This window comes from Branchiostoma floridae, chromosome 5 (assembly GCF_000003815.2).
Source record: "Branchiostoma floridae strain S238N-H82 chromosome 5, Bfl_VNyyK, whole genome shotgun sequence".
Classification (NCBI taxonomy): Eukaryota; Metazoa; Chordata; class Leptocardii; order Amphioxiformes; family Branchiostomatidae; genus Branchiostoma; species Branchiostoma floridae.
The window spans coordinates 512,282-534,271 of record NC_049983.1 but is presented as its reverse complement, the minus strand read 5'-3'; the positions used below and the strand labels follow the sequence as shown (position 1 = coordinate 534,271).

The window sequence follows — 21,990 nt, the reverse complement described above, 5'->3', positions numbered from 1 at the left end:
AATATTTTGCCACTACTGCTTACTTTATCTCAGTTTATATAGCCTAAGTTCTATCCCATGACATTAAATGAAAGGCCAACATCAGAATATAACCCACTACACCAGACAGCTTTATATTGGTGATGCCACACGTATATATTGATTGAAATTTTGAAATAGATCAATACAACACAGAATTTATACAAATTATTCACATTTGACGGTTGTGCCAGAATACGTACTTGAGCAGTGCTTTGGTACGACTTGTTCAACGCTTTTCAGACCTTTAGATAATGGTTTTCTATGATGTCAAGGAATATGTCATATTGTTGTACCTACGTTATATCAAATTTTATTTAAAAAATACATATCACGTACACACGACGTAGAAATCCAGACAGGATCTTGTATTGTCGCACTTTCCAACTTTCAAAGTCTCACTCAAATATACAGTACATCACAGTTTTTAAGAAAATATGTTCATGCCGTATCTGGATTAACCAGTTAAAGTTGATTTTTTTTCCTTAAAACATGTCAAAAAATATACTGACAGGTTTTGAACAGACCTTTACGGTTTAAAAGCTGTCGAGATACATACATGAGTAAAAACAGCGAATTATAATAAGATCTTAGGCTGGAAGCCATTTGGTGTAAGAAGAAGGAGAGGAAGGCCAAGAATGACATACTGAGGGCAAATGCGGAAAGAGATCTTGAAGCCGCTGGAAGCTCTTGGTATAGAGCAATGAGGGAAGCACAGCATCTCACTACGTATAAGTGGAGAAGGAAGACCCGATGTAAGGGGTAAATTAAGGTGCTAAGATAAGTTTCAAATACATGCATTACGTGTTTGTCTTTGATGAAATTTGATACAATGCATTTTATATCTCAAGTTCTGTACACGCCGTGGTTGTGATATTTGACTGGTAAATAGCGCTTGGGGCAGAGAGTATGGTCTGTTTGTTTCGGCCCCTTAAGTAGCGTTTTGGGTCCCTTAGCGTTAACTGCAGGGGCCGATACTTCCTTCCAAACTACGGACGGGAATAACTCGAGATCGTGTTGACGGATCTTCCTGACATTTGCTAAGCAGATAGCCAGTGATGACTTACATCATGAGAGACTAGTTATACAAATCAAAAGATGATTTGCATGATTAATGAGGAAAGTTTATAAATGTACTGAATTCCATGATATGACTTCAAACTTGTTACATATGTAGAGAAAGAGAGAAATTCCAATGCATTTTAATCATGCAAAATACGACCTAGTATAAATAGACAAGTACTCAAGTGTACCATCGAAGGGTAAAAATGAAAAGAAGGTAAACACGGAAACAAAGGTAAGGAATAAAAAGAGGGAAGGTCAAAAAGGGAAGGCGCGCAAAGTTGATGTGAGGGAGAGAAAGGTGAAAATTTAAAAGTACTTAAAATACACAGACTCTTAGAGACGTATAAATAAAGAGTATGAGATTCTCGCATTAAAAAGGTTATCTTTACTCCACCTCTGTAGGGTTGCTCTGACTCCTGTTAGATTCTCAGGGGACTGCTTCTCGCCAGAGATCTTTGATATTTATGATACAACGTCAGAAACTGGTTGGTATTGCCTGAGACTAATAATCAGATTTTGAGCCCCCTAGTAAGTCATTTGCATAACATTTACAAAAGTTCTTAATATCTAATGAGGTCGCAGAACTCTAGTTGATAAGAGTTTGTGTGACTTTATCAAATAACATATGAAACTAGAGTTCGGAGACCTCATACCTCCATGAAATATTCTGATTATGCAAATGACTTTCACATTAGCATAATTTATGCTTGCTTATGTACACCTTTAACTAACGTACACAGGTCACAGTGTTGATAGACCAATCATTTACTACACGAAATAAGAAAAATTAGGACACTTTCAAATTAATTATGCAAATTAGGGACTTATTTGCATAATTAGTATCTGCTTAACTTCCGCCTGCCACAAACTACATATGTAACATGTATTTGAGTGATATATTGGAAAACACTGTAAATATACATTTTCCTCATTAAGTATGCAAATGAAGTCCAAATTTGCATAATTTTGATTTCATTATGTACATCTCTGCTACATGTACCTGCATACCAAATATCATGGAAATTCATCGTTCCTATGTTCCGTTATGCTTCTTGGAAGATTTTGACAAAAATGCTCCTGCAGTTCCAGAGCAAGCTGCTAGGGGGTCCAAACATACACCACTTCTTCCTTACATCAAAAGCTATCTGCCACCAAGAAATCAAGACCATAGCATGTCCAGATAAAAAGATACAAAAAATTGGAGTTCTGCTGCAGTACCAAGGTCACACACCAGGGGGCCCAAAATTGACCTTGACCTTCGTCTTCCCAACCCCTACCCACATACCAAATATCATCGTAGTCCATCGAGAGGTTCTCAAGTTATGATGTCCACAAATATGCGGACACACACACAGACAGACACACAGACACACAGACACACAGACAGACCAAAAACTATACCTCCATTTTTTCATGGAGGTAATAAATGTAATGAGTAACATATTGATGCCTACAGACATCATTCTACATAACAAGCCTGGTTTATTTGGCGAAGGTAGGTGTTTGTGGAACTCTAGGTCAGTTTGCAAAGTGCGATGTTAGTTGGTCATGTAAATGTGTTTTGATGTTTGCCTTTGATTAATATCATACGATTGCACTTAGGCTTAATCAATGTAAACAGTTGATAAGATACTGTGGATAGGAAGTGAGAGGACTGAATGTTGTGAGCAAATATGACATTGTTCTATTTCCTTGATGTCGTCATTTATGTTGCTATATTAAGGCTTAAAAAATGCTAGTACTCAACTACCACTTAGGTATGTATCCTAATAGGGGATTTGAACCATAAAAGTCTGTTTTAAGCATGTGTTATACTATATTCATCTATCTTGAGCCCCAATTTTAAGACTCGATAACAGAATCCATAATTTCCTTTTGCAAATTAAGCTCGGCATCATAATTAGAATGCTCTCTGGTAAAGTAGATTATATGTACTGATTTTGGTGTTTGCCTTTTATAAATATCCTTAGGGTGACGCTATGATATATGCTAAGTGTCATCATAGGGTGGCACTTAGCCCATGTAAACTGTTGATAAGATGAATGTATGTGAAAGACAACATCTGGAGTAAAACACATATTATCTTATAGATAGAAAGTTACACCCACATTCCACTATACAGCGGCCGCGCTGCGACCAAGCAATTTGATGGATCGCAAAACAAGCTAGTTTCATAGAATTTCACGAATCATTTCAGGCTTTGTGTCTTTGGCCTCCTTTCAGTCATACTTTACCGTTTTCCATCACATTTTCTATATCATGCAGTAAAGGGTGAATGTGCACTCTCACCGTACTTGCGTCCAGCTTGCTTCACTGCGTTCACTGCATCACTGTTTTGTTATTTTCTCCTATTTTTTGTAATTTAGACATTGCGTAATACGTAAAAGTATGACTTAGAAGACGACAAAAAGTAAGAAACTTCGTTCTTTATCTCTGAAATTCGTTGCAAAGCAAGCATGACGCAAGTGATGCAAGCTCACTACACTTACGTCACGCTTGCGTCACTGCTGGTGCACCTTTGCTCAAATTCGATTTACGTCTCAGCGCCAGCGAGGTCGCGGCGCGTAACTTCAGCAAGGAGATAACTCCATTGCAATAGATTAATCTGTGACTCTAACTGTCCTTTAGTAACGAATGACGATATTTGAAAAGAACACAAAATTTCATTCGTTTTGACTAGTGCGTTTATTGAATGAGCAGACCCTTGGTGCGTAGCTTAGTATCAGCCCATGAGCGGGATCTTGGTGTAGATCTGTGCCGGACCCTGACCGGACGGCAGGTTGACGTGCTGGATCCAGCTGGGCCAGAAGGTGCCCTTGAAGCCAACCATGGCAAACGTCCCTATGGGAAGATTGATGATCAAATAAGAATTTTTGTTATTCACAACGTACTGCCTTGTGACAAATTTTCCTTGTTGTTTCCGCCACAGGGTATTTTTTTTTCATAGGGAAGAGTTGCAGGGTATATTTTGAAAGGCAGCAGTTGTTAGCCCTTCCTTTAACGTGCACCTTCTCAAACACGTGACCACAATCACCCCCTCCGAAAGACGAGTGCAGTTCCAACCCAGTAGCCATTACTTTGAGTCCCCCAGTTACCAGGTTACTGAGTAGTTAGATCCATGATCTCAACTGTGAATCATTCTTGTTTTTTAAAAGCTTTTTAGAACAGAAGACAACGGGGACAACTAACCTCCGACGTTAATGTTGTCAAGTTCCTGCGCTCCGAGCTGTTTCAGAGCTGACAGACATTCCTGTGAGTTCACAATCAGACTAGAGGCGTCAGAAGCTGCCACCAGGACTATGGAGCTAGACGGACGGAAAGAGTTCGTGAGAAATGAGTTGTAGGCTTTTGTCCAATAACTTTGCTGCAATGTTGCAATCAACGTCTTGTTAAGAGGGTCAGTCACCATGCACACATGCACACGCACACACACACACACACACGCGCGCGCGCGCGCGCACACACACACACACACACGCACACACTTACGCACGCACGCACATGCGTACGCACGCACGTACACACACGCGGAAAACCCAAAACTATACCTCCAGGAAATGTATAAGTATAATCAAACCTGCTTCAGAATCTCTTATCTGGAACCTAAAGCCCTATCAATAAAACTGGAAAATTAATATGTAATTACTACTATGATTAGTTAATGGAGTTTTTGTTGACGCTATAATACCTACTTTTGAGGGATAATGTGGCGTATGAAGGTTGCCATGGCCAGCTCAGCGCCAGAGTGGAACGTCATTTCATGTGTGACCGAGCCAGACACGGCATCAACGCTGATGACCAGGTGGCCATGGTGATGGCTATCAAACTGGACACCGTCTATCTGAAGTGCGAAAAAACATTAGCCATCTGGCAAACAATATACATAGTCCTTGATGGTTTTATGTTCGCGATTTTCGCTCTGACCGTTTCACCGTGAACTGAAATCCACCACGATTTTCTTTCTCTCTCCTTACCACTTACCCCTTTGCCTAATCGCACTACACGTTGTACAGTATTAAGATAATATTATGTTTAGCACACCTGTTACGGTGAAGACGCGAAAGTACTACCAAGATAGGCCCCAATCTTTGAATATTCAATACATATTCATTAGGAAGTGATGTATACCTGGACGAAGGATCCGTGGCCATGTAGCATCTCGCGAGACCCGGATGACACAACCGTCACTTCAACGAACGTCTTGCCTTCATCAAACACAATTGGCTCCTGTACACACAAAGAGTACACGCATTATGTTTATCACATTCTACTTACAATTCATACGACGTTGAAACAATGTACCAGATCTGCATAAAATGTGCATAAAATAAACAATAAGCCATGATTATTTATTGTCCTGTATACTCACCGGAGCACCACATCCTGTACAGTCGTTGACCATACTCATGAAGGTCGGGCTGGGAACAGTCTCTGTCGGCGTCAGGCTGTACTTGGGATAAGCTGTTGCTGTACAGTCGCTGACCACGTCACTTGTCATGGTGGCCGAGATGACGATCCTCTCACAGCCCATGTGTGAACAGTAGTCATGGCCTTCCCGATCGTAGTTAGCTCGGACTTTCAGAAACAGAAGGCTATACAAAAAATGTTACTACAACATGCAACAAAACTTAATGCAGTTTACTTTGAATAGTAACTCTTTAAATACCATTAAAAACCATCGAAGTTGAGGAAATCAGCTCCCAAGATAACTGTGTTTTATTGATGACCATGTTATACTTAATCATGACACGTAGTGTTAAGCAATGCAGCCTCAGACCTGTAAGACCTTTATGTCATACTTGCCGCGAAAACGTTCGATACAGCCTACAGGTGTTCCGGACCGTGTGATAACTTTCTATATCACACAGGCTTCGAAGTTGTATCACACGGGCTTCCTTCAAGTAAATCGAACTATTTCGAGCGGGCCGAGTGTGGCAAGGTTGAAAATTCTAATAGCGGATTTGGATGTTAGAATTGATATTGTTACAATGTTTTGTTCGAGTACACATCATTTTCTCAATTTCCGGTGCATTCATATCAAAACATGAGTTTTCTCAGGTGACTTTGACTCATCAAGTCAATGAAACTGCTGTATAGCATAGCCTTCAGCCGTCGGGCGATCCTTCCCGCGGTCGGGCTTGTACCTCGGGTGATACTGAATACACCGTGTTGTATTCTACATTTATTCTATAATGATCAGAGATTTCATTTTGGGGAGATAGTATTGGAAGTAGGCAACCGTAAGTGATCCCGTCACAACTATAGCCCCGACAGAAACCTCTGCTTGGGGAATGACCTCCTCATACCTTGTGCTTTCTTCGAAGTAGTAGAGTTTTCCATCACCACCGTCTATCTCAGCAAGGCTTGACACAGAACTGACGTCCTCTTCGTACACGATGGCCCATGGGACTTGAGTCCGCAGTTGGTACGTCACCTTAAAGTTGGTTCCCGGCGGGTAACAGAAGCCCACTCGGACCCAGTCGCCACTGTAATAAAATATCAATTCAATGAGCAGCGACAGGGATGATGGGTAATATGTCAAAGTGAAGGTCCCTAAGTTATAAACAAATCGCATCTTGATACTGTTATGCAAATCGAGTTTAAAAGTCACGCACGTTAACCTTTGACACATTAACCAAAATCACTGTCGTTGCACATACGTACTCTGAACCGTAGTCATGCTAATTAGGCAAGAAGAGAGGTCTGAGAAAGGTTGCAAGAGTTGGCTGGAGGTCAGAGCTGTTTACACAGTTTCAGGAAGCAGCGTTGGTCTGAGTTCAGGATACTTCACGAATACTAGTTTAATAAAGACAGCTTGTAATTGGTCATTAATCTAAGCATGTATTCAGATGTGAAGGACTGAAGTATTGTTTTTGTTAACTGGCCTTAATGTAATGTATTTTATTTTGTATTGGAAACAAACTAAAGCAAACCAACCTGTCAAAGTTAATGGGGTAGACATTTATTTCCTCTGGAGCCTTTCCATCCCAGTGGACGGTGTAGGACTTGTCCAACATTACCACGGGCATGTAGTAAGTTGTCGTAAAAGGAGTTTCTAGTGTAACCGGATTGTCCGGATACTCGTCACGGTACATGGACATCCGGTTCCTCTGATGGTTAGTGTTGATGAACAACTGTGGACAGAAGGGCAGATACCACACACAGTTGAGTTGCGCAGTAGGCTCAAATGGGACTACGATTATAGCGGCTAGAAGTCTTAAAATTCCTCCTTTTTCTTGATAATTTTTGCCCAGTTTGGATACTTTCTTTGCTAGAAGGAACAGGTAGGTTCTAAGCTTTCCCATCCTGGTCCAAGTTTGTTCCGTTTAGCAGTTTCATTGACGTAAGGAGTCTAACAGTGGGGGATTTGATATGTTGGGTCCTGCGGATGAATGCATGAAAAAACAAGAGTCAAAGATGAGGCTGCTTTCATGGAGCGAGCTTTTCTCAGAGAGACACTGCTTTCTTCGAATGTTATTTGAGATGACCCCTGTGACTTTCTGGTCACTTAAGTCTTGTTTGTTTTGCAGAAACAGCAAATCGGTTCGTGGCGTAACACACAAGATTTGTTCCGAAGAGGCTGGGAATCCGAACAGGTTTTTTTATATACACACACTGGGAAAAAACATAACTCATTTTCATAAGCGTGGTGGGATATCTAATGTGCTCGGAGTGAGGCTATCCTCAAAAACGGGACTTCCTATACGAGGAACGTCTCTAACCGCAGTCAGGAACTCATTTTCACCTGAGTGAAAAAAGGAAGACTACTAAAATGCTTTTACCAATGGTACACTGTCAACCGAGCATGTCAATAGATTCGAACTGTGGCTTATAATAAATGGCAGAATGTTTGGCTCAGACCACTGAGGTCCTGACCTAGAGGGTCTGGGTCAAGCACCCAACCATTACGCCACACTGACGCCACATCTTTGATGGTGTCTGTACTAACCGATGCATATTCTCCACGACAGACGAGACCGATCCAGTCAGGCTTCTCCACACAGCCGGGGTTCCTGACCAGGTAGTTATCCGGCCCGACTAAGTAGCTGTCCGGGTAGCCGGTGAGGCTCCCGTCCATGTCGTGCAGAATGTTGGTCTTGTCGCCGTCTAAGTTGTGCTCGCCGAACCCTGACAATCCCGCCGCGCCCATAAAAATACGGCTTTCAACCTGATAGGAAAATTAGACAAATGAAAACAAGTTCTTTTTATCAAAAAGAAATTGCATTAATTCCAGAAAACGCTGTTAGGAACATAGTGCAAAATTGTTATTACAGTAGTTTAAGATAACTTCAATACCACTACCAAATAAAATATATGCTATAACAGACAGAATGATAAAGAATGTTGTTAAGGCCAAGACTCGAATATGTCGATGACATCATTGGAAACCCCAGAACTGATGAGAACGTGCGAAGGAACGTTTGGCAGAAAAAAAGTTGCCATCGTTTTTAAATCTAACTGGTCAGAAAGTTTGACAGAGTGTGATGTAAAGAACAATCATGATTCTTTATTATTTGTAATCAGGTCTTCCTTGAATTGACTTTGTTTGCGAAATTACTGTTTTCCGAATTGTTTGGCAGTTTACGGAAAATATCTGCTCATTGTACAAATTCTTGTACGATTTACAGTATGTTTTGAAACGAGCGAAGTCAATGTGGAACGTAATGGAATTCCATATAATCGAATTCAACCCAAGGCATAGCACATATACGAGTTACGGAAGGCACTTACGTTCTCAAACTTTGACCTTGTAAAGTTGTTCTTTGGCGTATTTTGCCAGACATTCATAGCGCGGAACCCAATGGCGCTGCTCCACCGATCGGCCTCGGGTAGTTTGGCGTACCTCTTGAAAGTACAGCTGTCCACGAAGATGGGGCCATCGTAGATGTCAATGCCTCGTAAGTTGGTCTCTCTATAAGTGAGTTCACAAGATTTTACATATGAATTGATTTAAAATTACAATGCGTGAATGCATGAATGAATGCATGAATGAATAAACTCATGAATGCATCAATGAATAAGTTAATAAATGAATTATTGAACTTGAAAGATATTTGAAGCTCTATGCTGAATTGCGTTATTTCGAACAGTCATTACAAATTTTAAATCTGTACATTCACGTATGATATCAAATGATATTCAACATTGTTATCGAATAGGATAACTTTAACCGTATTGTGGTGCAAAATCTTTCTTTGACAATTGCAAGGGTCTGCCATAACAGAGTAAGAATGAGAGTGAGCGAATGATTGTGTGATTGAGTTAGTGAGTACATCAGAGAGTGAAATGAGATACAGGAATCAGAAAAGGCTGAAGTATGATCACGAAAGAAGTCTTGACTAGCCTGCTAAAATTTTGCATGGATATGTTCAGTACAAAACATCATTCCTCAATGCACCATATGATTTCATTCAACAAACTGGCAGTAGTGTCACTGTCAGTGTCACTGACGAAAACTGGTGGATTCCAGTTGAAACATCTGACCGTTTCCAAAATCATATCCAGTAGCTTGTCAAGGCATGAGTAACTGCTTTTTGGCATATCGTATTACCTGGATGTCTAAACTATATCGACGCAACAAAATGCACTATTGGTATAGACAACGTTAAAGCAATCAGTAAGATTACTGCCAGATTAGCTCTGAAGACAACAAGGCAAATACAAACAAAATTTGCACATGTACACTCACGTAGAATGGGGCCAGCTCCTCTCCACCTGTTTGACACTCCCCATGCCCCAGTGCATGGATCCAGTCTTCGTGCCCACGTTCTCACTCTCTCCGATAAAGATACTGTTCCAGACCTGCTGGGTCGACCCAACGTCGCCAGGGAATATTCCTTCACTGCGTTGAATAGGAATAAGGAAGTATTCATTGCTGTTCCCCAATAGGTGACGCATGGATGTAAATTACCTCCCTGAAGTATGTCATGGAGATTATATTTTCACTAGAGTTTTTCTGGGTGTTTGTCAACAAGACAGCTCAAGAACGTCAGTATGGATTGGTTCAATACTTGCTGTGTTCGTAGGGTCTGACAAAAACTGGAAATTATTAGATTTTGTGGAACGTCTGGGTTTGTTATCTTATATTCTGCACAAGCCGCTATTTCTTTGGTGTCATCTACGAGTAGCTGTCGTGCTCGGAAAGAAGTTTAGGCCTCCAAGGGAAATTTTTGGAGAAGCATGGGCATTTTTGTAAAAGCGAAGAGGATAAGACAAACTTTAGCTTGAAGACAAAGCTTAGAAAAAGCTTAGACAAAGATATACAAAATGAAAAACAAATTATGCAAAATAGGAGCACATTTGCTTAATATATGTAATATATATAATTTACTATCATAGCAATGTTTTCGATGTATCTCTTGTTTCGGAGAAACACCCACATTCGGTTGGCTTTTTACGGTGTGACATGTTTGACGACCCCCCCCCCCCCCCAACACACACACACACATTTGATTTTGGAACTGCAGGGGAATTTTTGTCAAAACATTTTGGGCAGGTAGTTTGGCATAGATATAAACAATGATATGAATATTATGAAAGTGAGGACTTAATTTGCATAATTAATCAGGGAATTGTATTATTTCATTGTTTTCCATAACTGAACCTTAATAGACAGATACCAGACATGCAACCGAGGAACTGATTTGCATGATTAATGCAAAAATCTCTCAATGATAAATGGTGGGAACTGTATACTTGTGATATGTGTTAGTTGAAGGTGAACATTACGATGCACAACTATGCAAACATATAAGCCATTTGCATAAAATCATGGAGGTTTGAGGTCGGCGAAGTCTAGTTTGTAGATACCATCATTTATTACATAGATGTTTCTGCTCATGTTTGTCATTTTTGATGTGGTGTTTATTGCAATACGGCAAGGTTTCATTAGTAATGTTGTATACTTATTACCGCTATTTAACCTAAATTGTGTGTCTATTCTCAATGACTTACCTTGCCATCACTAGGCCTATAGCATTGTCAGCAAACCTTGAACATAGAACAAAATCGGAATAAAATGACTTTAAACATTTTCTTTTAACATGTCATATCATTACCCTTTTATGTTAAAGAATTTAATCTGGCCGCAGGTCTGAGATACATGTATGTCTGTATGGCAGTAGATATCTGTCATGAAAACCAATCTTACGTCATCATGATTCTCTAAGGACAACTCCTTTTAAATCAAAGATCCTCGAAAAGATACGTTTTACATAACATGTATATCGCAGCCTTTATAAATGCTTCTGGATGTCGCATACGCACTCTTGTAGCTATCAAAAGTCTATCGAGATAAACATACGCGCTCTTGTCGATCCACACGTCACCACCGCGGACCCAGGCACCCCATACGTGGTTCTTGAAGGCGGTGTACCCTTCCAGCATGGCCGGTACACGGGGCTGTAGCAGGTCCGAGTTCTGGTGAGGCTTGTACCTATGTGGCATTAACACGTTGTTTTGTTTGGCAAATATGAGTACTTTTGAGACTTGCACCTATATAACACAACAAGTTTTGGTCTCTTAGTACTGACTGATAAAATTCTATGAAGTTTTACGTCATTTTACCTGCAAATTGGTGTATACCTTTTGGGCTGAATAAAGTATCTACGTATCCAAAGTCTACGGTGTGTGATTGAAGTTCAAGTTGGGTTTCTCCCAAAACTCCAAAGACAATTACCTTCCACCCAACTTGGCCAGGAATTCAGCCGGCGAAGACGCCGTTGAGGGTGTGGTCTTGACCCCACCCTCTATTAGCAACCCCTAAAAAGACACAAAAAACGTGTTCATTTCGGACAAGCTGTCCACACTGGACTTCTTTTTAGTTTGATATTAAACCAAGCGACGCCGCTTGTATGGACAATAATAAATCATCGTTGCCTTTGCAATAAACATACGAACATCATTCGATTGTGTCAGTTTGATCGAGTAGTCATGGTCGAGCAATGTAACAGCTAATTTCGTGAGAGAAATAAGACAACATGTAATGTTTCGTGTGACATAAATGCGTACAAGCTTCTTACTTTGTCTTGGTTTGACGCTTATAAACTTGAAAGACATAATATCTGATACAGCAGTCGGTCAGGTGAAAACAGTAAAAATTATGATAAATACTTGTGCATTAGAGTGCGCCCTGTTGTTGTAAAACCGCCCCATGGGAGCGAACGATGACTGTAGAGGGGGAAGTGCCCCCGCTGATAAACCTGATGGCTCCAGGTGGAAGAGGTACCAGATACCAATGCCCTGTGATTGCATACAGGCATACGTTAGAATGGAATACAAATATTATCCAATTGTGGATATTCCCCAACGGTAACAGTCTTTTATAACCGAAAATGTATGGATAAAGCAGACTGAACTTGAAGTATAATAGTTGAGACAAAACTGTTTTTAAAGCTGATATTGCAATAGCCAATGTCATAAGCTATCTGCCACATTGAATTCTCTGCAAGAGTCACGACTCATGATCTGCATAGTATTATTTGCAAATATCGTTAGATAAGTGACAGATTTATAAGCGCATCAACGAAGACTTCAGTCAAAATCTTTTAAAATAAGACTGCATTCTTCGTAAGACGAATAGCACAGTTACTGCATGCTTTCTGTATGGAAAAGTGATGACAAAAAAAACATACCGGGGTGCCGGCAGCCGCGTTGTTGATGAGGTCATTGTTGGGGTGGGAGATCCAAAACGTGCTGAGCATCCTAAATGTCGAAGAATGGAAACAAAGCTGCATGATTAGAAAATCTGCATGTTAAGTAGAATCTAGTAGACTATTGAAAACTAGTTTTCTTTGTTTATTCCTCCATTGTGGCAAATGTCTCTTTACAAAAGCATTTTGTTCTTACATGCAGTCCGCATACACATTGGGAGTGTAATCGCCGTACACCCCATCCAGTATGTTCCGGCACATGTTTTCGTCCCTGTCGGTGGGCAGCTGAGTGCCGTATCGGGTCGACATTCCGAGGTTGTGGTCAAGAACGTTGCGTTGCTCCGCTCCGTCCTCAAGGAAATAGCAATGCCCGAGGGTCTCGTAACCGACTGTGTCTTGTACCTGATAAAAAGTAACCGTCTTGTTAAAATTTGTTACTATTTGACACATTGTTGTTGTTCCTATTCACTTTGTAATACTTACTACTTACGGACACATATGTCGGCTGGTTTCCTTGCTGTTTCAGAAGCATGGTATTTTCTAAGAGTTTCTAAGTGTTACTAGCCCTTTCCCTTTGACGTGCTTGAGGAATCTTGAACGCGGGACGCTGATTTTACGTCGCTTTGGAAAGACAGGTGCAGCCGCAACATTGCCAAGGCCAAAGACATAGGCACTGACAAAATTGCCACACAAAGGTTTCTAGTCTGGTGGAGGGCTTTAATAAAGTTTTACACGGGAACTATGTGGATACAGTGGCTTTTCTGAATATATGGCAGGAATGTGTAGGGTTGGCTTGAGGTTTTTCACTATACTATCTGCCTGCCACACAAAGGTCTCGTCAGAAACAGAATAAAGGAAAGACTGACCAGCAGTCCATGAGTGCCATGAATGGTCACACAGCGGGAGAAGCAGTGGTGAATGGACAGCTCTCGGACGTACGTTGGGCGGCTGTAGCATCCCTTCTCGTCCACATCTCCCGTCATGTGGAAGTGGACAGGATATCTGCCCAAGATCTGTTGACCCATGCGGGTGAACTCAATACCGGACAAGTGGACGTTCTTGAAACCTCTCAGAATCTGTAACGGGGAATTTTTTCAACATATTTCTTGTTGCAAGAAAGGAATTAAAGTTCCAATTTTACAGCCCGGACGCTTATAATTACGTTTTCATGCAAAACAACAGAAAATTCAACAAAAATGTGTCTATTAATGAAAAGTCAAAATTTGCAAAACAAACCTTAAGGTGTCCTCCATATGTGTCAAAGTCGAAGAACTGACATTTGTTGTCGCCATAGCAGCCATCCTCTACCTCCCCCTGGAACTTGATGTTCCTGGTCAGCAGACCGACCTCTCCCCGCAAGTCTACTTCATCCGAGATCTCTCCGAAATGCATGTACCTGATGTCACCTGTACGACAGCAGATCGTACAGGCAAATAATACAAATCATTGTTTTTGTTTTTTGTTTTGATTGCGTGTACTTCAGGGTAGCCTTTATTGGTAGTACTGGAAAAAAACATACCAGTAGCGTTTAAGATCACAATATTGATGAATTAGAAAAGTGGTTGGTCGCATCTTTGACCGACTTTTCTGGCAAACGTACAAGCGTTTCAAGTATTTGTATTTGTATATTCAAGAACTTCTGAATTAATACAAGCTATCATGTAACAGAACAGATTTTGTAAGGATTTTCTATAAACTTCCTCCTCAGAGAGGTGATACTACAGTCGCCACGAGTCCATGTCTGGCATGTCAGAGAAAAGCTCCTTGACTTGTATCGTCCAGAAGTGTCTTGCTAAGAAACTTAGATGACGGTATCTTACCGCTGATTTTGACCTGGTGGCTCGAGCACTCCTGACACGGCAGCAGCTGGAACTCTTCTGCCTGCTCCATGTTGTAGTCCGTGCTGGCCATGACGATGCGGTCTCCAGGAAGCCAGGAACTGACGTCATCCTTCAGGTTGATGACGTACCCATCGTCATGTCGGCCCACAGAAAATGTGCTTCGCGCTGAGCCTGAAGATAAACGTGAAGTTATGAACCTGAATGTAAATAACGTGTGGGATTCCGTGACTTGTAACATAGTACATATTCACATTGGGACCTGTCAAAAGAAATCAATTGAGCAATAATGAAAAAGCACTATTGCAACGGTTACCTCCAACCCATGCACTTGTGGCAATGACGTCAAAGTCGCCGAAAAACGCTTGGAACGTAGCAGTGACGTTCGCCGTACCCGTGGATTGTGCATCTAGATTATTTGTAAACAAAGGATAAGCCATCATTAGCAATAGGTCTATTCTATTAGATAGATACGCACATGCAATTGCAGCGGAGAAAAAAATCAGGTGGTACCACTAAGAAATGAGTTCTCACCTATATGTGGAAGTCTCTGTTCCACAGCAGTCCCTGGTTTTCCTTTAACTCCCACAAATGCCCAAGGTTCCCTGAAGCATATATGTGGCTTGCATCATTCAGTATGGTGCCAATGGTCTTAACTCATTAGCCTCCTTCGCAGACTTCTGGTATCTCTGAGATTTAATTTTTAAAGAAAGGCTTGATCGCAATTTTAAAAATTGCCTTACCAATAGGTTCTCTAACTAGGTCACTCCCTCTTCCAGTATGAGAATATGTTAGGCAACGTTGGAGATCGGGAACCAGCGCTTCTCTATGGAATAAAGGCCAGAGATGCTAGCAGTCTGCGAGATAGGATGCTATTAATGTCCTGCTGGAGCGTACCCCGGCTTACAAATTATCACACTTATTTCACCCTGATTCAGGTATTGGCTCAGCTAGCGAGAGGCACAGGATGGATAGATGTACAGTTATATTAGACCAAGACAGAAGAAAAATTAAATTTCTTATCTGAACAGTTTACGGCTTCTTTACCATGCTCCCAGTGAATCCACCTCCACGCTACCCAACTCCCTGAGCTTCTCCTTGGCGGAGGCCTCCAGGGAAGCATGCTGCTGCACAGCCAGCGCCACGATTCTTCCCGAGGGGACTAGGTCGATGAAAGTCGCCAAACTTCGACTGTTTTCTTCGTTGAGCGAAGTGTCGAAAGTTGCCGAGTCAACCACAGCCGCTGTTATTTCGTCTATAACGCGAACGTTGATGCCACGATGCCATGTGTTTCTCAACGAGTCCCACCAATATGGACCCTATTAAATACGATGTTCTTGATCAATTGCTGTTTTTTTGTAAATGTTGCACACTAATAGAGGAAAGAAAACGGAGGCTAGACGAGACGTCTGACCATATATACAAAACAATATCCAGTTAATTGAGAAACTTTTGTATTGATGACCTCGTTACCTGGGTATTTAATCTTCATTGACGCACTATATGACATGTAGTCAAATGGACGCTCTTCATCCACCAATTAATGGGCGTTCTTTATGAACTAATGAATGCATGTATACGTAGTCTAGGTCTACACGAACCTTAGGAAGTCCACCTTGTGGCACTGTCTGTGTGAGCTGTGTCCACGCCACCTTGCGTTGCCCGTGGATCTCAAGAGTCCCGCCTGACGTCACAAGGAACTGCTTGGTGCTGTTGACGTTATCGTCCGAGCGTCCGTACAGGGACACCGTGGCCTTCCCCTGGTACGGGCAGGTCTCACTGCCGATGTGCAACTCGCCGCCATCTCCCACTGTTACATCACGGGCCCTCAGGAAAATCTCATAGTCACTTGTGGAGCCCATGTCGGCGAATACAACCCGCCCTGGGACAAAAAAGAATGGGGATTAGTATATTACAACTCAAAGTGATCCAGTACCGTATCAACTATTGTCTCTTTTCGGTTGAGTGACGTATTTTTCAGCCTAATGTTTTTGCGCGAATTCAGCAGTAGCTTTTGCGGATATCGATTTATCATCACAAAAACAGAATTATCAACTTCATAGATATAATAGGGCACCGAACATAAGGCATTGCCAAAAAAACAAATCCCCTACAGCATGTGTATGTAGAAATTGCAGATATTTGGCAGTGACAAGCCAATTGCTCCGCTCCTAAGGCGTCACAAAATCGCACATATCTTCATAGAAGCAACATACCTCCATCTTTGATCTCCAACGAGTAAAACGTTGCAGACGACTGCAGCAGGAAGCTCTGCCCTCCACCCACAACCACCTGCGCAGTGGGGTCATGCCCGGGGTTCCACGGGGTCAACGTCCGGTCTACATCCGGGCACTGGTGGTCCTCGGTCACAGGGGTCGGCAGTACATCCGGGCATCTCCATACTACACAAGGAGATATCAAACGTGTCATGATAAACATGGAAGGCAAACATATTTCTCTATACAGCGAGCATAAATGTTTTGAAATGATTACTCAACATAGTGTGAGAAAAGTGCATTCCTATCATTCCTCAACGGTTGGAGTGTGTGAAGTTGAAAATGGGTGTAAATAATCGGCCTTACCTCCGTAAACCTCCACTTCGCACAAGGTAAGAATCCGGTTGCTGCCAGGCAAAATGATGCCGACGTACCGCCCTTTTGTTCCGCTGACTTGTATGGTCTTCTCGGCCTCTCCCGGAGCGAAAGTCCAGTCTCCTCCGATTTTTTGGTTTGCCGTCACATCGCTGTTGTCTCCGATGTGCAGGTTGAAGTAGTTGATTCTGTCGGGAGAGTGGTCTACCCTATTGAAGATCGTGATGTGGTCGACCTCTTGGGTTCCTCCTAAGTCGACGTACCACCATGGGTTGTCTTCTGTGGCCGTGTGTGTGCAGGAACCATCATCGTAGGACCCACTGCGACCACCGTCCACTGCAAGCCCTGACGGACCGCTCCAGTCCAAACTACTCTGGGAAGTCGGCTGTCTCAATGCCAGGTTCGCAACGATGTCCCTTTGGACTAAACAATGAGAAAAATGAACAACTTTTAATTCTGGTCAAATCATGGGCGCATTCATTCGAGTCCACCGACAGACAGAGACGGGGGACGACACAGGTCATGTGTCAAGTCCCAATGTCTTCAAAGTGTTGGCCATCTTAACCCTTCCCCTGCTTATAGGTAGTCTTTTGGCACCAAATCAGTAGGGTTTTGGGTCAGGCAGGAAGGTAAAGGTTAATGAAGATGTAAAGCGATACAGGAGGATAGTGAGGGAGGTGGAAGGAAAAAAGATGAATCACTTCACTGTAATATCCAAAGTGTTTGTACGAAAATGGCCTTTGAATTCTTAAGTTCGGTCTGCTTTCATACTTCATTCTGACTAGTTTTTCGTAAAAGGCCAGCTGATCTGCACATCTAGCTTAGTTTCACTAGCAAACGGTAGTGGATGATACGTGAAATGTCTAACCATTCACTTATCTCTAATTGTTCTTACAAAGGCTACCTTGACCAACAATAGCAGTTTTGGTTACTCAGAGACTTGTTGAACGAATTTACGTACTAGTACCTACTTCACACCTTGGTTACGACAGGAGTATTTAAGATACCGTCGCATTTGATTTAGACTCAGGCGTTAACTGTTTATAAACACCACGGTTCAAACACATCTTCATGCAATGCTGAATTTTCGAAACTGGTCTCCGAAAGCTGAGTGACTTCTGAATGCTACCTTTATTGACTTCGCTCTCGTCTATGGGCGCCGCCATTTTTCCCAATGAAGAGGTGTTTGATGCCCATTTTGATTAGTCAACTTTGACGTTTAATGTTATGATAGTTTTGTTGTGGTCTTACTATTTGTTTCTATGGTAGGCTGTATCGTACCTACCTTCAAAAACCTGGACTTCGCACAGAGTGAGAAACCGGTAGCTGCCAGGCGCACTGATCCCCACGTACCGTCCCTTCGTCCCGTTGACATGGATAACCAGCTGCTGACCCTGTTCGGAAGAGAAACTCCAATCTCCTCCAACCTTCGGGTTTGTCGTCACGTCACTGCTGTCTCCGATGTGTAGGTTGAACGGGTTTATCCTCTCGGGGCAGCAGTCTATCCTGTTAAAGATGGCAACGCGGCCGATTTCAAATGTTTCTTGTAAGTCGACGTACCACCAGGGGCTGTCCTCCCCATGAACTGCTGTATGTGTGCAGGTGCCTTTGTCATAGACACCGCCTGTGCTGCCGTCCACGGCACGTGCTGGCTCACCGTCGAATGACACACTGCTCTGGTAGGCAGGCTTTAGCAAGGCTATGTTGGTGGACCCATCGCTCTGACCTAAAGCATATAGAGTGCAACACAACATTGTTAATTGTGACAATACGTAAACAATAAAAGTACAGTGGATGTACGTATGTGCACTTGTATTCAACTCCGAGAAAGTTCCGTATTGACATTGGTTTATGTAAAGTAGGGGCAAAGTATATTTTTGTGACATGAAACTTCTTCCCCGCAAAGATCTGTCAATACGCAACTCACAGGAGTAGTACTTAAATAGCGTGAGTCACTCTATTTTCTTAATTATTATAATTAATGGCATGTAATTTGCATCTAACAGCTGCTTGGTATGATATACATTATTGCCATTTTTAAAACGGATGAAACTCGACGAATGTGGTCATCTGTACATCAACTTTGATAACTGACCTGTTCTTTCCGATGTCGCAGTTGCTACTAGACACAGGAGTAGAAAGAATTCCATAATTCTTCGATTGATTCTAGACCCTCCTCTGTCGCCGAATAACGTGAAAATGGCGCATTCTGAACATCTGTCGCCCCCTTTTATTTAACGGTTTTGTTTACCATACGATAGGACACGGATGGCTCGCTGTTGTCAGCAACTTTGGCATGTTTGCTCATTTTTTACACCGTTAAGGTCCACCATCTTAAGACCAGTAACGGAAATTCCAACGTTAGACGGTGTTAGCTAGTTCAATTACATTAAAGACGTCCTAATCGCATCATATTGCGTCATAACGATACCAAAATTACAGACGTGATTGAGATTTACAAGCACTTGAATCCCTTGGAAATTTAGAAGGCCCCACCCCCTCCCCAGTAAAAAAAAAAAAAAAAAAACAGACTCTAGATAAGGTTAGGAAGTAGGTTTAAAGTACATTTCATAATGGCACAACATGGGAACCTGATAGGGATTCGAACCCAGAACATTAAGATTCTAAGTCAGCAGCATTAACCATTGACCATCTTGCCAGCTAGACCATATTTGAAATTTCACTCAGGGTGGAGTGAATTAAGAGTATTGCCTCATGCAGCAACCTAAAGTAAGATTTGAAATTGTTTACCATCCAATTAGCTGTGGCCTTGAAATACTACGTGTTATGTCTTTTTATAACGCCATTTTACACACAGCTGGGGTCCTTCACATAACCTTTCGCCTGTCGCCATGATGTTTTGCACTCAAAACCCAATATGAACATCCTCTAACTATCTTTGAACACACAATAATGGCTATTCAACAAGTAGGGCATGCGTATGTTTGCTTGGGTGACATTGCCTGCAAAAACAGCTTTTGCAACAATACAAATTGTACTCAGTCTACAGAAATATCTGAATTATAACAACTGCTAGCTTGTCAACTGTGATAATTTGTGTCATGAAGGGATTTGATGTAATAGTATACGGGGTATAATTTAAGTATCAAGAATACATTATAATTACAGGTACGCGCTAAGTATGGGGCACAGGATATATATCGATATTTCACCAAAGTAATTTTACATTCTTCACGAAAGGCCAACAAAAGTCACTTCATGCTTGTACAGCCTAATAGCCTATATGTCACCTAAGAAAAACATCACAGTATGTCCAGATATAAAAATGGGGTTCTGCTGCAGTACTATCGAAAGCCGCTACCAATCTCAAGATCGCGCTTTGTTTGAAATGCTGACACCTACCCACACACCAAATACTATTATCACACAGAACAGATCCATCAACATCTTATTGAGTTACTGAATTCTAAAATTATCTATTATTATGGTGATATGCGCTCATGCATTTTCTAGAATATTTCCAGACTGATCATAGTACTGTATAACAAACCCTCCACCCCTTTGGCGTCGCCATAAAAGGGACATACCATAGCTTCTTACTCAGCACAACTTTATCAAAATTCCATCCTCCCTTGACAGAATCGCAAACATTAGCACTAATTACATACCCTGTCCACCGGGTCGCGCCCTCTTCCTATAATCAGCAAACACAGCATATGTAGGTTAGGTGTGACAGAGATGTATAAATTGTGATCAATGGGAGGTCGGTTTACATAATCGTACTTCAGAGGTAGGGAACGCTGATAGTGTACGTCGTGCGGGACGTCAGCGTTAAGTCTTCCGATAGTATTACTTGGCCTGTTCTCTTCTCGTCCACCACTGGCTACAGCTACAGGTAAGACGCCTGAACTTGTACTAGCCAATTGATTTAGCGTTCAATGAAGAAGACATGTTCAGATAAAGTTTCTTATTATTATTCGACATGAATGTCATGTTGTTGAGTTTGCTTAAACTAGTATTACATTTGGCCACGCCTTTTGAATTTTTTTCCAGAAAGACGTCCTGATAGAAAAAACAAGTATCATCATCATTCCAGGCAACTTCAATATAGTGAAGGACACCATCCTCCATCCAGTCGCAATATTCTACCTCTTCAATATTGGACCAAATGCCATTCTGCAAGATTACAACACCAGTCCACACAGAGCAAGGACCATTGGATGCTGGAACACAGTCTTAGGATGGAATAGCCTTCCCACAGCTTATGGCTAGCACTCGATTGATCACCTTTTGGTTCAAACTGTTTGCTCGAATAAAGAGTAACAGTAGCTTTGATTGACATGTCCTGTTTATCAAACTTGCCTTCATTCACAAGTAAAGACCGACGGAAGAAAAATGAGCTGAATGGAGTTTTTGACTTTAGTAGGGTAATTTTGGCACTTTATCTTTGTGACCACCAGTACGTAAGTAGGCCTGGTGCTCGTTCCATGAATTTACAATCATAAAATACTCTACTCAGATATGCTAAAAATAAACTTGGATGTTCTGTATACCAAACGTCAGGTGAAAAAAGAAAGAAAATCATTCAAGCTTTCTATAGATATATAATATATTGCAATTGATGCAGAATGAGCAGAATGCAGAATGATCAACCGAAGTTAATATTCCAAACTTTTTGTGCCGAGTTTATATAGCCGGTATAATCGCCCTTCGCAGGCACGCAGCGCGGCATCAGCTGGTTATATTACACCGTACGACCCGTTACACCTAACTTTAGCACATCCATCTGCAAGCGTTCTTTGAAAATATCCAGAGAAGATGCCCCTACTATGCTTGGTAATATCAAATTCCACTCACTCTACGATA

The 21,990-nt window shown here is 41.7% G+C and overlaps 1 protein-coding gene across 1 annotated transcript; it reads right to left on the bottom strand.

Annotated features, from left to right (window-relative positions):
• Nucleotides 1-3,805: 3,805 nt before the first annotated feature.
• Nucleotides 3,806-19,397, bottom strand: LOC118415410 (cell surface hyaluronidase-like). Its single transcript, XM_035820016.1, has 27 exons — nt 19,259-19,397; nt 18,449-18,889; nt 17,155-17,586; nt 16,789-16,974; nt 16,174-16,454; nt 15,620-15,891; nt 15,107-15,177; nt 14,889-14,981; nt 14,555-14,746; nt 13,971-14,140; nt 13,601-13,810; nt 12,931-13,136; nt 12,717-12,786; nt 12,196-12,324; nt 11,762-11,844; nt 11,387-11,518; nt 11,038-11,073; nt 9,773-9,925; nt 8,815-8,995; nt 8,033-8,251; nt 7,021-7,217; nt 6,390-6,569; nt 5,453-5,675; nt 5,212-5,310; nt 4,776-4,924; nt 4,273-4,388; nt 3,806-3,924 (listed from the first exon to the last, which is right to left on the bottom strand). Exons 1-27 carry the CDS (start codon nt 19,311-19,313, stop codon nt 3,806-3,808), a joined length of 4,695 nt encoding a protein of 1,564 aa, XP_035675909.1. The 5' UTR covers nt 19,314-19,397.
• Between the last annotated feature and the right edge of the window lie 2,593 nt (nt 19,398-21,990).